The sequence below is a fragment of the Heterodontus francisci genome, chromosome 37 (genome assembly GCF_036365525.1).
Source record: "Heterodontus francisci isolate sHetFra1 chromosome 37, sHetFra1.hap1, whole genome shotgun sequence".
NCBI lineage: Eukaryota > Metazoa > Chordata > Chondrichthyes > Heterodontiformes > Heterodontidae > Heterodontus > Heterodontus francisci.
In genome coordinates, this window is record NC_090407.1 from 19077420 (window position 1) to 19092074 (window position 14655).

Below are 14655 nucleotides of genomic sequence, written 5' to 3' on the forward strand. Positions count from 1 at the left end.
TGGAACAGAGAAGGCTGAGGGGAGATCTGATTGAAATGTACAAAATTTTGAGGGGCTTGAATAGAGTGGAGGTGAAAGTTCTATTTATCTTAGCAGAGAGGTCAGTAACGAGGGGGCATAGATTTAAAGTGATTGGTAGAAAAATTAGAGGGGAGATGAGGAAAAACCTTTTCACCCAGTGGGTGGTGGGGGTCTGGAACTCACTGCCTGAAAGGGTAGTTGAGGCAGAAACCCTCAACTCATTCAAAAGGAGTCTGGATATGCACCTCAAATACCGTCAGCTGCAGGGCTACGGATCAAATGCTGGAAGGTGGGATTAGAGTAGGTGGATCGTTTTTCGGCCAGCACAGACACGATGGACCAAGTGGCCTCTTTCTGTGCCGTAAACGTTCTATGATCCTATGATTGCTGCAAGAATGATTGAGAATAGTGTTGGTGCAGTGTTTTAACAGGAAAGGGGTCTGTAACGGAGCCATTGCATAACATTGTTATTTGCATATTGTCATATAGCAGACGGATTACATTTGTGAACTTAGCTGGGCATCCATGTCACTATAGCACCTTCCAAAGGTAGTTTGATTCACCGAGTCAAAGGTTTTTGTGTGATTGCCGAAAGCCATGTACACGGGGATGCTCTGCTCTGCAGTGTTCTTGAAGTTGGCGTGCTGTAAAGATCATGTCGGTTGTTCCTCTAGCAAGTCGGAGCTTAAATGAGACTCTGGAAGGATCCCCTCTGCAATTGCCAAGAGGTGATTAAGAAGTATCCTAGCTAGGACTTTGCCAACAGTTGAGAGCAATGCTGTGCCCCTGTAGTTGCTGCAGTTCGACTTGTTTCCTTTCTTGAAGACTGTGATTATCATAGTGTCCCTAAGATCACTTGCAATCTCTTCATTCTGCTAGTGCTTCACAAATAGGGCATGCTTTTTAAATTCATTCTTGGAATGTGGGCATTGCTGGCAAGGCTGTATCTGCGAGATCAGTATGTCTTCTCCGTGTTTCAGTACTTCCACAGGGATATTATCAGGACCAGAGTTTTGTTGTTTTTCATCTGGTTGATAGTTTTCACTTCATCCAGCGTTGGATCATCGTCTAGTTCATTTCTGATTGTGGGAGGTTGTCCAGCAGGTGCACCACCGCGGAGGTCTGACTGAGTCGTTCTACAAAGTTTCCAGAATGTGTTGATACTGCCCATGTCTTTGAGGAGCGTCTTGCCACCTTTGGGTCTTACTGGTGTTGATCTGTTTGTTGTGGGTCCACAGATCTTTTTAGTTGCTTTGAAAAAGGCGCATGTCAGTGAAGAGTTGAATTTCCTCAGCCTTGTCTGTCCACCATTTGTTCTTCAAATCATGTGTTTGTCTTTAAATTCGGCTTTGGCTGCCTGGTGGAGTTTGGATCCTGTTGCCAGGTTTGGAATGCTGTCCGTTTACAAATCAATGAGTTTTCATATTTCTGTATTGCTTTTAGTGGTGAGTGTGGATTTCTTGGCGTGTATGTGTGATGATGAATTTCATTGATTGCCAGACATCTTGGACATTGCTTAATGGGATGACCATCTGTTTCTGTAGTTTCTGATTCATTTGCTTTTGAAATTCCTTGAGCTTGTTGTCGTTTGACAGGCCAGAAACCTTGAACTTTCTTCGTACCTGTCGCGGCTGTTGATTCCTTTTGGGGGCAGTCTCAGGCGGCAATACCGAGTGAATGAGGTGATACTCTGTCCAGCATGCGTTGGCCATAACCATAGCCCATGTAATGGGCACATCTTTCCGATCCCTGTCCTGACGATCACATGTTCTACTAAATGCCAGTGCTTTGATCTTGGAAGTTGCCAGGATACTTTGAAACTTTCTTTTGGTGGAAAAAGATGTTTGTGACCACAAGATCATGTTCAGCCTACGGGGTAAGGAGGCGTACGCCGTTGGGATTGGACTTTCCAACTCCATGCTTTCCAATGGTGTTCGGCCAAAGGGAGTGGTTGTCCCCTACCCTGACATTGATATCACCGAGAAGAATGATCCTTGACTGTGATGATATAGCTGCCAGAGTTGAGCCTAGCTTGGAATAGAAGGTTTCTTTCACTTCGTCCTCGGAGTCCAAGGTAGGTGCATAAGCAATGATGAGGGTGGCAGATTGATTGCCTTCGAGGTTAAGATTGAGTGTTATAAGACGCTCATTGATCTCCATAGGGGGTTTGTGGAGTTTTTGATGACAAAGCTGACTGCATTCTTCGCGAGATTTCCTTTTCCAGAAGAAAGTATAGCCACTGTCGTGTTCTTTTATTTGTCTCTCATTTGCTCCAAGGGTCTCGCTAAGGGTTACTATATCAACGTTTAGACGTCAGAGCTCGCGAATACTATCACTGTTTGTCTCTCCGGTTGTTCTGAGTTATCCATTAATGATCTGATATTCCAAGATCCTATCTTGATTGTTTGTTCTTGTCCATTTTGTCTGCTAATGGGTGATTCTGCTGAATGCGGTTTTCCAGCGGGTTTACAGTGAGGCAGCTATTTTTAGGGCACCTTTTCTGGCCCCTTCCCCTAGTTGGGTGAGCAGAGCTAATCCTGAAGAGGGCTGCTCAGACACAGCTACAAACTCTGAACCACCCTTCTGCCTCAATTGAGTGAAGTGGTTAATTGGTAAGCGATGTCAGGTTGTGATTAGAAGCTCCCAGCTATCACGATCCTGTGTCCCCGTCATCACTAGCTGATTACCAAAGGGCTTGAGGAAATTTGTGATCCATAGAAGGGCCTGTGCATGGCGTCTTTGAGATTGGGGAGGCCTGTTGCACAGCAGGCCCCACACTGCTTGGTGGAGCATTGCCTGTTTTCAATGATCAGGTGAGCTGTATAACTGAGGACAAGGCCCTGCTGCAACCTTTCGTCTGCCTTCACAGCCGTCAGCTGATCTGCTTTGAAGGTTTTTGTTGAGGTAGGACTTATTGAATGGCAGCCCTTTGCTCGCCATGTCACAGGGTGCTGTAAAATAGGTTTATGAGGTTTTTGAATGATGTAGAGGCACTACCCTCGATTTCACCCCACCTTAATCCCTCTGCCACTGCAATCCGTGACTGCTTATTTTGCAGCTAGCCTCGTATCTGGAGGTTGTTTGGGATATCTGCCACCTGCCAACACGTTTGACAGCTGCAGCTTGCCTTCTTTGGCTCAGCATCAAATTTATTGTCGAATTACCCTCCCGTTAAAGCACCTTTTAAGATATTATAATATGGTAAAAATGCTATATGAATGCAAATTATTGTTTTGAAAAAAAAAAATTTGTCAGCACAAAGAAAAATGTATTGAAGTCATTCTGCTTGTTTGCAGCAACCACAAATATTTCAGCTGTGAGTGTCCCAGATAAAAAGCTCCTATCGGAAGGACTGGAAGCAGGAGAGAAGAAAGATAAAGTCAGTGATGTAATCTGCATCGAGGATTGATGGCAGGGTCCCCGAGGGCAGCTCCCAGACTACGGGCAGTCGATACAGTTGCCATACTCCTATCTTCTTTAAACTTTGTCGGATAACATAAACTGTTTTCATCTGGGGGGCTCTGCTAACTGTGTACATATTTGCACTTTTTTCACACGTTTGTGGGAGGCTGTTCCAGTTACATTGACTGTTGTTTCAGGGAGGATATCTCCACAGGTCAGGGTTGCGGGGCCAAGAGACAAGAAGAGCACGATCCTTACTGGAGCTGGTAAACTCTGGAATATTGAACCGATTCTACAGATTGTACTCCACATAATAAACCCAAGTACCATCCTTAACCCCGTACCTTCAATATCCCCCAGTGCCATGCACTATCCCAGGCCCCAAACTGAACCCCCAGTCAGGGTTAACTGGCTGCCCTGAAAGGGCATAGGATTCTTCAGGATTCTCATGAGACAAGGGGGCACGGATCTGTTCTGTACTGTGGAACCATTCAAGGACACTCGGGGAACCCCCTGATTTCCCATATGGTCAGTCCGTCCCTGTCGCCAGCGCTCTGTACTCCCAGTACAATGTCCATAGCCCGTATGTTGTATGTTGTCCAGGTTTAGTTCGGCCTGGTATGGAACAAGGAATGGTCCACCTTGTTCTGGTGAAGGGGTTCAGAGTTATCCTCAGCTTGTCTCCCATGTGTTAGCAGAACAGGTCCATTGGTATCCCCTTATACCCCACTGTATATCCATAATGAGGTGATGGAACAAGGAATTAGTGCCATTGGAAGCAGTATGCCGATTACCATTTAGTATTATGAAGGATGTTTGCCAAGACCGGACACTGATGCACTTGAGAAGGACCACACGCCTGGGAAATGCTCCTGATCATGGTGACCAATACAATGCTGTACCCAAAGGTTTTAGCGTGTTACTGATAGCCCAGAGGAATTTGACCAGAATTATTCTGTTTCTTGTCGACTGTCTATGGGTTAGTGGGTTGAGGCTGTGCCCAGTGCTCAGCTTAGCCACATAGACCGGAGCCAAGGGATCCAGGTTTCACTCTAGCCCATGTCCAGTTGGCTAATCTTTGTGGGGGCAGGGGCGGGTGGTGTCCTGGAATTTGCCTCAGTGCCCCTCAGCCAGGGCAGAGGCAAGTAAAATCAGCCAAAGTCATTCTTCCTGATCTGTAGCCAGTTACTCTTACTGAAAAGAGTCCGAGTGAAAGCAGGGTTGGCCTCAGCAATGCGGTCTCCCTCAGTCACTGTCTACGCTTATGCATGAAGAATGGGTAGTGGTAGCAAGATAGTGGTTGATGCCTGGGACCCCAGTAGCCATGCACCCTGGCACCTGCGGACCCTCGTACCCTGTGCACCCCACACCTTGGCACCCAGTTTAGAGTCGATGCCTTCAGGAGGTGACATTTCTCATTTCTATTGGTTTTGAATTGTTCTTCCTGAGATTAATGTTTTTATGAAGCTCATGTTAAACTTTTTTTTCACCAAATGTCATTTAAACTGGTTCATTTAACTGAGGTAAAAGTTAAATAATGAAACCTCAATGACTGTTTAAAGCCACAATTTAAGTTTCTGAGTTAAGCATTTTATGACCTTGAGTTTGACGCTGCTTCCCTCCCTTTCCATCTCTCTCTCTCTCTCTCTCTCTCTCTCTATTACTACTTCTTATCCACTCTTCTTCCTGCCTTCTCTTTTCCTTCTTTTTCCCCCTCCTGTTAAAAGACACTATAAAAGCTGCTCTTATCCAGTCGTCCTCTCTTCATCCTCATTTTCCTCACTCTACCCTTTTCTCTTTCATTCCTTTCTTTGTCTCCCTCCCATGCTTCTTCACATCCTCATTTCTCTGTCTCCTTTCCTTTTTCTTTCCCTTCCCCTCCCACTTTTGTTCTCTGTTTTGCTCTCAGCCCTATTTTCTCCTCTATAAAGACTGCTTGCCGGCTGAAGTGCGGATTTCATGAGAGTCAGCGCCCTTCAGTTCCTCACCCCAGTGCCTGTTCCTTATGTGTGAACCTCAATCGCGAGTGTCTGCAATGTATTCAGTCTGGGTGAGGGAGTGGGAGCTAGAGAAGGGGGAGAGGCATTGTAGTGCAGGCTGATGCTTTGTGTCTCACGTTTCCAGCGTAAGGAACTGGCCAGGAGCAGGATTGCACAGGACCAGGGTTCCATTGGTGCTCATGCCGTACATCAGACGCTGGCCAAACCTGCCAATCACAAGTGATCCTTGACTCTTGGAGGAGGCAAAAAAATAAAAACTACAGAGGTCAATTTCAGGAAAACTTAGGCTCAGGAATTGGGCCGAATCAGTAAAGCTTCAGGAGATACCAGAATTATGTGGCGGTGATGACACTGCTATGGTCTCTAGTTCTACTTTTATATTTTGCTGATTTCTCATGCCCCCCTGCTTCAGCTATCCTTTCCCTACTCTATCACCAATCCAATATTAATTAGGATTAAGAATTAGTGTGAGGATGATTTGATGAAGGATTTTTTTGCTTAACAATGTTGTGTTATAAATGGTATTGTATTGCTCACTTGATTTAATTCATGGGAGACCAAACTGACAGAAATCCCAGCCATTTGCACATATCTGCTCAGAATTCCAATGTTTTAACTTGTTTATTTTTTAAACAGTACCTTGTAAGGTGTTATTGTATTTTCCAATTCTGTGTACAGAATATTACTGCTCTCCTACTTGAGACTAATAAGCTATTTGGTAAGAAAGTCTCTCCCAAGTTGAAAGGTTTTAACCTGACTGTATAAACTCAAAGTGCATCTTTAATACAGTCCCTAAAAATACAGCTTTGTACTTCTGATTTTTTCCTTTTTCTCCCCCAGTAGTCTGAGGCTGAGCCTGTAAACCATGAGTGTTGTCTCCCTCTGCTGGCCCATTTGGCTAAATGCACCATGTACACCGGTAGTGAACCATTTGGGCCAAACATAATCCCCAGTCAGGTGTGGTGGGGAACAGGGTTGATGCTGGGGGAGTGAAGGGACAGGAGGGGGAGTTATAGTCTGCTGCAGTGCCCCTGGACTAGACAAGGTAAAATCAGCAGCTGTGGGACGTCAGGTGAAGCTAGCATCCTGGGTTCGGCAGTGAATTCTCCTTCCCATGCCCATAAAATAGCTTTTCAACATTCACTGTATCGACTCACCTGAATAATGGTCACTTAGATATGGTATTGGACGAGGCGGGAGGTTACTGGCATTTATGGAACTGTAACCCCCAGCAAGAGATCTGCACAAGACGTCCTGAGAGATTAAGAAAGAAAGTTCCACTTAATATTGACCGCTTCAAATTGATCCTCAGAGTGGATGTGATCACTCCAAATGGGGAGGATATTCTTGTTCTGCATCGGTTGACTGACTGGTTGCAAGGCAGACTATTAGTTAGAAGAACAACACACTTTCAATGTTTGGAAACTTTGTGTTGATTTTTGACAGTATAAAGGACATAGAAAAAAGTATTGATCAAGGGCACAGAATGTACTCCAGGTAGGGAACTTCATTGTCCATCACCAAGAGTGACTCAGCAGCATTACTACAGACAGAGCTGGCCAAGTCCTGCAGGACATAACTGCCAGACTGGGCCTGTGGCAAATAGTAAGAACCAACATGAGCGAAAAACCTAATTGAGCTCAACCCGTTGCAGATGCATTTTCCATGACAATATTAGTTGGAGTGACCATCTTCACACTGAAGACACCCTTCATCATGTTATGTGTCACCACTATGTTGCAAAATAGGACAGATAAAGTAGCTCAAAACTGGCATCCATGAGCCACTGTGGGCCAGCAGTAGAGTTGTATTCCACAATATGTAAATTTTATAATGCGGCAGTTGCCCAGTTACGTCCAATGTTCCCTCTAAGTTGTGAGGTTGCACAGCACCCCAAATGTTCTCTCACAGCTATGCAAAAAAAAAAATTAAAGGGCCCAGGCACTTCAGTGAAGGGGCCGCGCACTACAAAAAAATTAGAGGGTACGTTAATTATGGCTTGTTCACAAAAGCAGGACACTGCCAATTTGGCTAATTATGACCCAGCAGCCTACTCAATCATTAGCAAAGTTGTTGTCGACAGTGCTACGAAGCAGCCCTTCCTCACCAATAACCTGCTCACCGATGCTCAGTTTGAGTTCCACCAGGGCCATTTGGCTCCAGACTTCATTTCAGCCCTGGTCCAAACATAGACAAAAGAGTTGAATTCCAGAGGTGAGGTGAGAGTGACTTCTTAACATCAGGGCAGGATTTGATTGAGTGTGGCATTAAGGAATCCTAGGAAAACTGGAGTCAATGGGAATTGGGGAAAACTTTCCACTGGTTGGAGTCATACCTAATGCAAAGTAAGATGGTTGGGGTTGTTGGAGGCCCATCATCGCAGCCCCAGGATATTGCTGCAGGAGTTCCAAAGGGTCTTTGGCCCAACCATCTTCATCTGCTTTATTAATGATCTTTCCTTCATCATCAGGTCAGAGGTAGGGATGATAGCACAGTACTAAATTCCATTCGCAACTCTTCGGATAATGAAGCAGTCCCTATGTGCATGCAGCAACTCCTGGACAACATTCAGGCTTGGGCTGACAAGTAGAAGTAACATTTCCACCACACAAGTGTCACACAACAACTGTCTCTATGAGTCTAACCACCTCCCCTTGACATTCAAAGGCATTACCATCACTGAATCCTCAGACAGCACCTTCCACACCCACACCTCTACCACCGAGGTCAAGGGCAGCAGATGCTCGGGAACAGCACCTGCAGATTTCCCTTCCAGTGACACAACATCCTGCCTTGGAACTATATCTCTGCTCCTGCAGTGTCGGGTCAAAATCCTGGAACTCCCTCTCTCTGGGTGCACCTACACCACATGGACTGCAGTGGTTCAAGAAGGTGGCTCACCACCATCTTCTCAAGGGCAAATAGAGTTGGGCAATAAATGCTGGTCTTGCCAGCAATGTTCACATCCCACAAATGAATCAAAAAAGAATTGGACACAGTGGGCTGAATTTTATACTTTTTCATGAATGTTTCATGGCCGGGGGCTGGGGGGGCCCCAGAATATCCTTCTGGGAGAGTCCCACCAGGGCCTCAACACCGTGAAGGCCCCGCCCCATTTGACCACGATGCAAGGTGGCGGAGATGTTATTTAAATATGTTAATTACATTAAAATGAATGAATAATGACTTGTGGCGACAGCCGTCCCACGCTGATATTCTGGCCGGTTGCTGGAAGCCCTGTGCCTTCAGATCCCCGTTTGGATATCCGAGGCGTAACTGTGGTGGGGGGGCAGGACGAGTGAAATTTTCACGGGGTGGGGGGAGATGGGAAAACATGTGTATCACATATACATGCTAGCGTGGGTGCACCATGTATCCATAGGCATTAACCAAATTAGCATTTAAGTTTAATAAAATTTCACCTTCCTTCTTTAAAGCTAAGAAAGCCTGTTTGTGCTGGTTTCTTTACCTTATAATTGGAAAGTGGTGATGATTGGCTGAGAGGATGGTGGGAAGTGGGGTTGAACGGCAAAGACAATAAAGATTGGGGGTGAAAGGTCAGGACCGGCAAAAAAAAATTTTCAGGGGGGCGGGAGATAAATATCTTCAAAATGTGCTGGAAATACTCAGTAGGTCTGGCAGCAACTATGGAGAGAGAAGCAGAGGTAACGTTTTAGATTCCTCAGTTCTAATGAAAGATCACAGACCTGAAACATTAACTCTGTTTCTCTCGCCACAGATGCTGCCAGACCTGCTGAGTATTTCCAGCACTTTTTGTTTTTATTTCAGATTGCTAGCACCTGCAGTATTTCACTTTTATTGAAATAAATATCTTGTTTGGTTAATTGTTTGGGAGGGGAGGGGTTGGTGGAGAAAGGGCTTCGAGCTTTTATTCACTGTTTAAAGTTAACTTGAATGTGCAGTAATCTTAAAAAATTTAAATTACCTGTCAGGGCTTGAAGCCAGTTAAAAATGGCACCAGCGCTTGCGTGGTGGCACCGGAGACTGTTGCTGGGGACAAAGCGCCCGACCCCCCCCCCCCCCCCCCCCACACGTCATTGGGTGCAGGTGGCCCACCCTCCTCCATGTTACTGAGCCGTCACGTGAAATATCGTTGCGGCTCTGCGTTGCACATCTCACACATGCGTCACGCACTTTTTAAAGCTCACCGCCGAGAACAGCGGTGAGCTAATAAAATTCAACCCAATAGTCTAGTTGAGGCTAAACCAGTTTTTATAAAGGTTTATCATAACTTCATTGCTTTTGTACTCTGTGACTCTATTTATGAAGCCCAGGATTCCCTATGCCTTTTTTTAAAACCACTTTCTCAACCTGCCTGCCATCGTCAACAATTTGTGCAATTCTATACCCAGGGCTCTGTTCCTGCACCCGCTTTAAATAATACCCTTTATTTTAATATTGCCTTTCTTCATTCTTCCTACCAAAATATAGCACTTTGCACATCTTTGCATTATATTTCATCTGCCATGTGTCCAGCCTATGTCCTCTTAAAAATTTATCATCATCCTCCTCACAGTTCACTATACTTCCAAGTTTTGTGTCATCTGCAAATTTTGAAATAGTGCTTTGTATACTCAAGTCTCAAGTCATTGATATATATCAAGAAAAGCAGTCATCTTAGTAGCAAACCCCTGGGGAACCCACTGTGTACCTTCCTCCAGTCTGAAAAACAACCATTCACCACTACTCTGTTTCCTGTCACTCAGCCAACTTCATATCCATGCTGCCACTGTCCTGTTTATTCCATGGGCTTCAACTTTGCTGCTAAAGGCTATTCTGTGGCACTTTATGCATTACCCTCATAAACTATCCTCTCTGTTACCTCATCAAAAACTCAAATCAAGTTAGATAAACATGAAAAAGCACCATATCAGCACACTGATCAACATGACTGATTTTGTGATCACAGCTATAGGGCTTCCTTGGTGGCTCAGCTAATGAAGAGCTGAGCTAGGCAGACCTAATGCAGTAATCATGAGGGATTTCAATCTACATATAGACTGGGTAAACTTTATTTATATTAATGTTGTGGACAACGAATTCTTGGAATGTATGCAAGATGGTTTTCTAGAGCAGTACATTGAGGAACCTATTAAGGAATGTGCTATTTTAGATCTAGTATTGTGCAATGAAAAAGGGCTAATTAATAATTTGTTGTAAAGGAGCCTTTAGGAAAGAGTGACCATAATATGCTAGAATTTTATAAGACGTTTGAAAGTGATGTAGTTCAAGCAGAAACTAGTGTCTTAAATCTAAGCAAAGAAACTATGATGGTCTGAGAGGCAAATTGGCTATGGTCGATTGGGAAAATACATTAAAAGGTAGGACGGTAGACAGGCAATGGTTATAATTTAAAGAACTAATACATAGTTATAACAAAATGCATTCCTTTAATGCACAAAAACCCAGCGAGAAAGTGTTCCAACCGTGGCTAACGAAAGATAGCAAAAATTGCATTAGAGCAAAGGATGAGGCGTATAAGGTTGCCATAAAAGGTAACCCTGAGGATTGGCAGCATTTCAGAATTCTGAAAAGGAGGATCAAGAAAAAGATTAAGAAAGGGAAAATAAAATACGAGAGTAAAATAGCAAGAAACATAAAAAAGGATTGTAAAAGCTTCTATAGGTATTGTCATGCAGGCCCTTACCTGCCATGAATAAAATATTAATTTCGCCACATGAAGGCTGATTTTTAAACTGTTACTGGAGTAAAGAAAGAGCTTGTTTTTAAAAAAACCCCACCAGACCCTTGACTGGAAAGATATTTGCATAGTAACAGATAGTACTTGGAAAGGACAAAGGGGACACTCCCTAACTCCAATTTAATCAACAATGGACTTTTGATTACCAGACGGTAAAGTTGGAGAGGCCAGCATTCCAGGTTAACTGCGAAGATGGCCGAATACAAACAGACGTAGTCAGACCAGTTTAGTCACATGACTAACTGGCTGTTGGCGTTTTTTTGAATTTGAACTTACCACGGAGAATTTAAACTCAGAAAGCTGAAAAGACCTCTCTCCTATCTGCCCTCATCTTGTTCTCACCAGCTTTGGAAACCATTGAAGACATATGAACTCCAAGAGAGAAAAGTCTCCTATAGTGAATACAGTTTAAGAATAATATTGGTCCCCAACGAAAAGCAAGAATTACCTACAAGCAAGAACTACCTACCAAAGGACTGCAATGAGCTTGAAGCATAGTAACAAGAAACTCTTCTGATATTGCCTCAAACCTCTCACTAATTTTCTTCTGATCTTTTCTGTCTCTATTTGCATGTGCATATGCATGCTAGCGTGGGGTGTAGCGAGTATCCGTAGGCGTTAACCGAATTAGAGTTTAAGTTTTAATAATTTTTCACTTTCCTTCTTTAAACTTATGAAAACATGTTTGTGCTGGTTTCTTTGCCTTATAATTGGAAAACCGTGAACAAGGATTCACCAAGGGGGAGCTCAAAACACAGTGTTTAAAAAACATAAACCTGGTACAATAAGACCAGGTGAAGGTTAAAAGGGACCCCCTAGACACCTTTCTCACCTGGTCATGACAGTATGTAAAAAGAAAAAAAAATTAGCAAAGACAAATGTGGGTCCCTTATATGTAGAGTCAGGAGACTTTATAGTGGGAAATAAGTAAATAGCAGAGAAACAACAAACACTTTGTGTCTGTCTTCACGGAGGAAGATACTGAAAACCTCCCAGAAATAATGGAGAATCAAGGGACTAATATAAATGAAGAACTGCAAGATATTGAGTTTAAAAAAAAGTGCTAGCGAAATTAATGGGACTTAAAGTAGATAAATCCCCTGGGCCTGATAATCTACATCCTAGAGTGTTGAAAGAGGTGGCTGTAGAGATGCATTGGTAGTCATCTTTCAAAATTCTATAGACCCTGGAATGGTTCCTGCAGATTGGAAGGTGGCAACTGTAACCTCAATATTTTAGAAAGGAGGGAGAGAGAAAACAGGGAAATACAGACCTGTTAGCATAACATCAGTCGTAGAGAAAATGTTAGAATCTATAACAAAGGATGTGATAACAGGACATTTAGAAAATAATAGTAGGATTGGGCAAAGTCAACATGGATTTATGAAACGGAAATCATGTTTAACAAATCTGTCGGAGTTTTTTGAGGATGTAGCTAGCAGAATAGCTAAGGGGAAACTAGTGGATGTGGTATATTTAGATTTTCAGAAAGCTTTTGATAAGGTCCCACACAAGAGGTCATTAAACAAAATTAGAGCACATGGGATTGGGGGGAATATACTGGCATGGATTGAGAACTGGTTAACGGGCAGAAAACAGGAAGTAGGAATAAATGGGTCATTTTTGGATTGGCAGGCTGTGTCTAGTGGGGTACCACAAAGATCAGTGCTTGAGTCTCAGCTATTCACAATCTATATCAATAATTTGGATGTGGGATTAAATGTAATATTTCCAAGTTTGCAGATGATACAAAACTAGGTGGAAGTCTGAGTTGTCAGGAGAATGCAAAGATGCTTCAAGGGGATTTGGAGAGGCTGAATGAGTAAGCAAAAATTTGGCAGATGGAATAAAATGTGGAGAAAAGAGAGATTATCCACTTTGTCACGCTAGGCCCCACTTGCTAAGAATGAGGAAAATTAATTTTGTCATGAACATTGATTTTACACTGTTACTGGAGTGACGAAAGAACCATTCCCGGACACATTCAACCCACAATGGACCTTGAGCACCAGGTATTGTGTGTAAGAGGAGCATTTCAGAGACTGCTAAGGTGATACAATCCAAGACGTGGTCAGACTAGTTAGTCACATAACTAATCTGCTTGGCAACCTGGGGTTTTCTGAATTGTATAACCTCAGAAAGAATGTTTGCTCCTGGATTGAGAAGAGCTCTCCTGTCTGCTCCCATCTCTTTCTCACAAGCCTCTGAATCCACTGACAATAGTGAGCAAGGATATTAGCTCAGAGAATCCTGATGTGGAATCTGTATGGGTAGAGCTAAGAAACACCAAGTGGCAGAAAACGTTGGTGGGGGTTGTCTATAGACCCCCAAACAGCAGTGGTGATGTAGAGGATGGCATTAAACAAGAAATGAATGGGCCATCCGAGACTGGGTATTGTGTAATGAGAAAGGATTAGTTAACAATCTTGTTGTGTGAGGTCCCTTGGGGAACAGTGACCATAACATGATAAAATTATTCATTAAGATGGACAGTGAGAGAGTTGATTCCGAGACTAGGGTCCTGAATCTAAATAAAGAAAACTATGAAGGTATGAGGTGCGAGTTGGCTATGATAGATTGGGGAACCTTACTTGAAGGATTGACAGTGCATAGGCAATGGCCAGTATTTAAAGAGTGCGTGGATGAATTACAACAATTGTTCACTCCTGTCTGGTGCAAAAATAAAACAGGAAGAGTGGCTGAACCGTTGCTGACAAAATAAATTAGGGATAGTATTAGATCTGAGGAGAAATATAAAATGGCCAGAACAAGCAGCAAACCTGAGGATGGGGGGGCAGTTTAGAATTCAGCAAAGGAGGACAAAAGGATTGATTAAGAAGGGGAAAATAGAGTATGAGAGTAAGCTTGCAGAGAACATAAAAACTGACTATAAAAGCTTCTATAGAAATGTGAAGACAAAAAGATTAGTGAAAACAAATGTGTGTCAGAGATGGAGGAATGTATAATGGGGAACAAAGAAATGGCAGACCAATTAAATACATACTTTGCTTCTGTCTTCACAAAGGCGGACACAAATTATCTCCCAGAAATGTTGGGGATCATAGGGTCTAGTGAGAAGGAGGAACTGTATGAAATCAGTATTAGTAGGGAAATTGATGGGATGGAAGGCCAATAAATCCCCAGAGCCTGATAATCTACATCCCAGAGTACTTAAGGAAGTGGCCCTTGAAATAGTAGATGGCATTGCTGGTCATTTTTCAAAATTCTATAGACTCTGGAACAGTTCCAATGGATTGGAGGGTAGCTAATGTAACCCCACTATTTAAAAAAGGAGGCAGAGAGAAAACTGGGAATTAGCCTAACATCAGTAGTGGGGAAATGTTAGAGCCCATTATAAAAGATGTAATAGCAGAGCACTTGGAAAACAATGACATGATCGGACTAAGTCAACATGGATTTATGAAAGGGAAATCATGCTTGACAAATCTACTGGAATTGTTTGAGGATGTAACTAGTAGATTAGATAATGGAGAACCAGTAGACGTGGTG

At 43.3% G+C, this 14655-nt stretch overlaps 1 protein-coding gene across 2 annotated transcripts in view; it reads left to right on the forward strand.

Moving 5' to 3' along the window:
* The window catches only part of chd5 (chromodomain helicase DNA binding protein 5), a 237282-nt gene extending 231092 nt beyond the window's left edge, over nt 1–6190 (forward strand). For both annotated transcript variants that reach the window (XM_068017205.1, XM_068017206.1), the window contains one exon: nt 3318–6190. In XM_068017205.1, the coding sequence (XP_067873306.1) occupies nt 3318–3430 (113 nt within the window). In that variant the 3' untranslated portion in view covers nt 3431–6190. The remainder of the gene's footprint in view (nt 1–3317) is intronic.
* The last annotated feature ends 8465 nt before the right edge of the window (nt 6191–14655 follow it).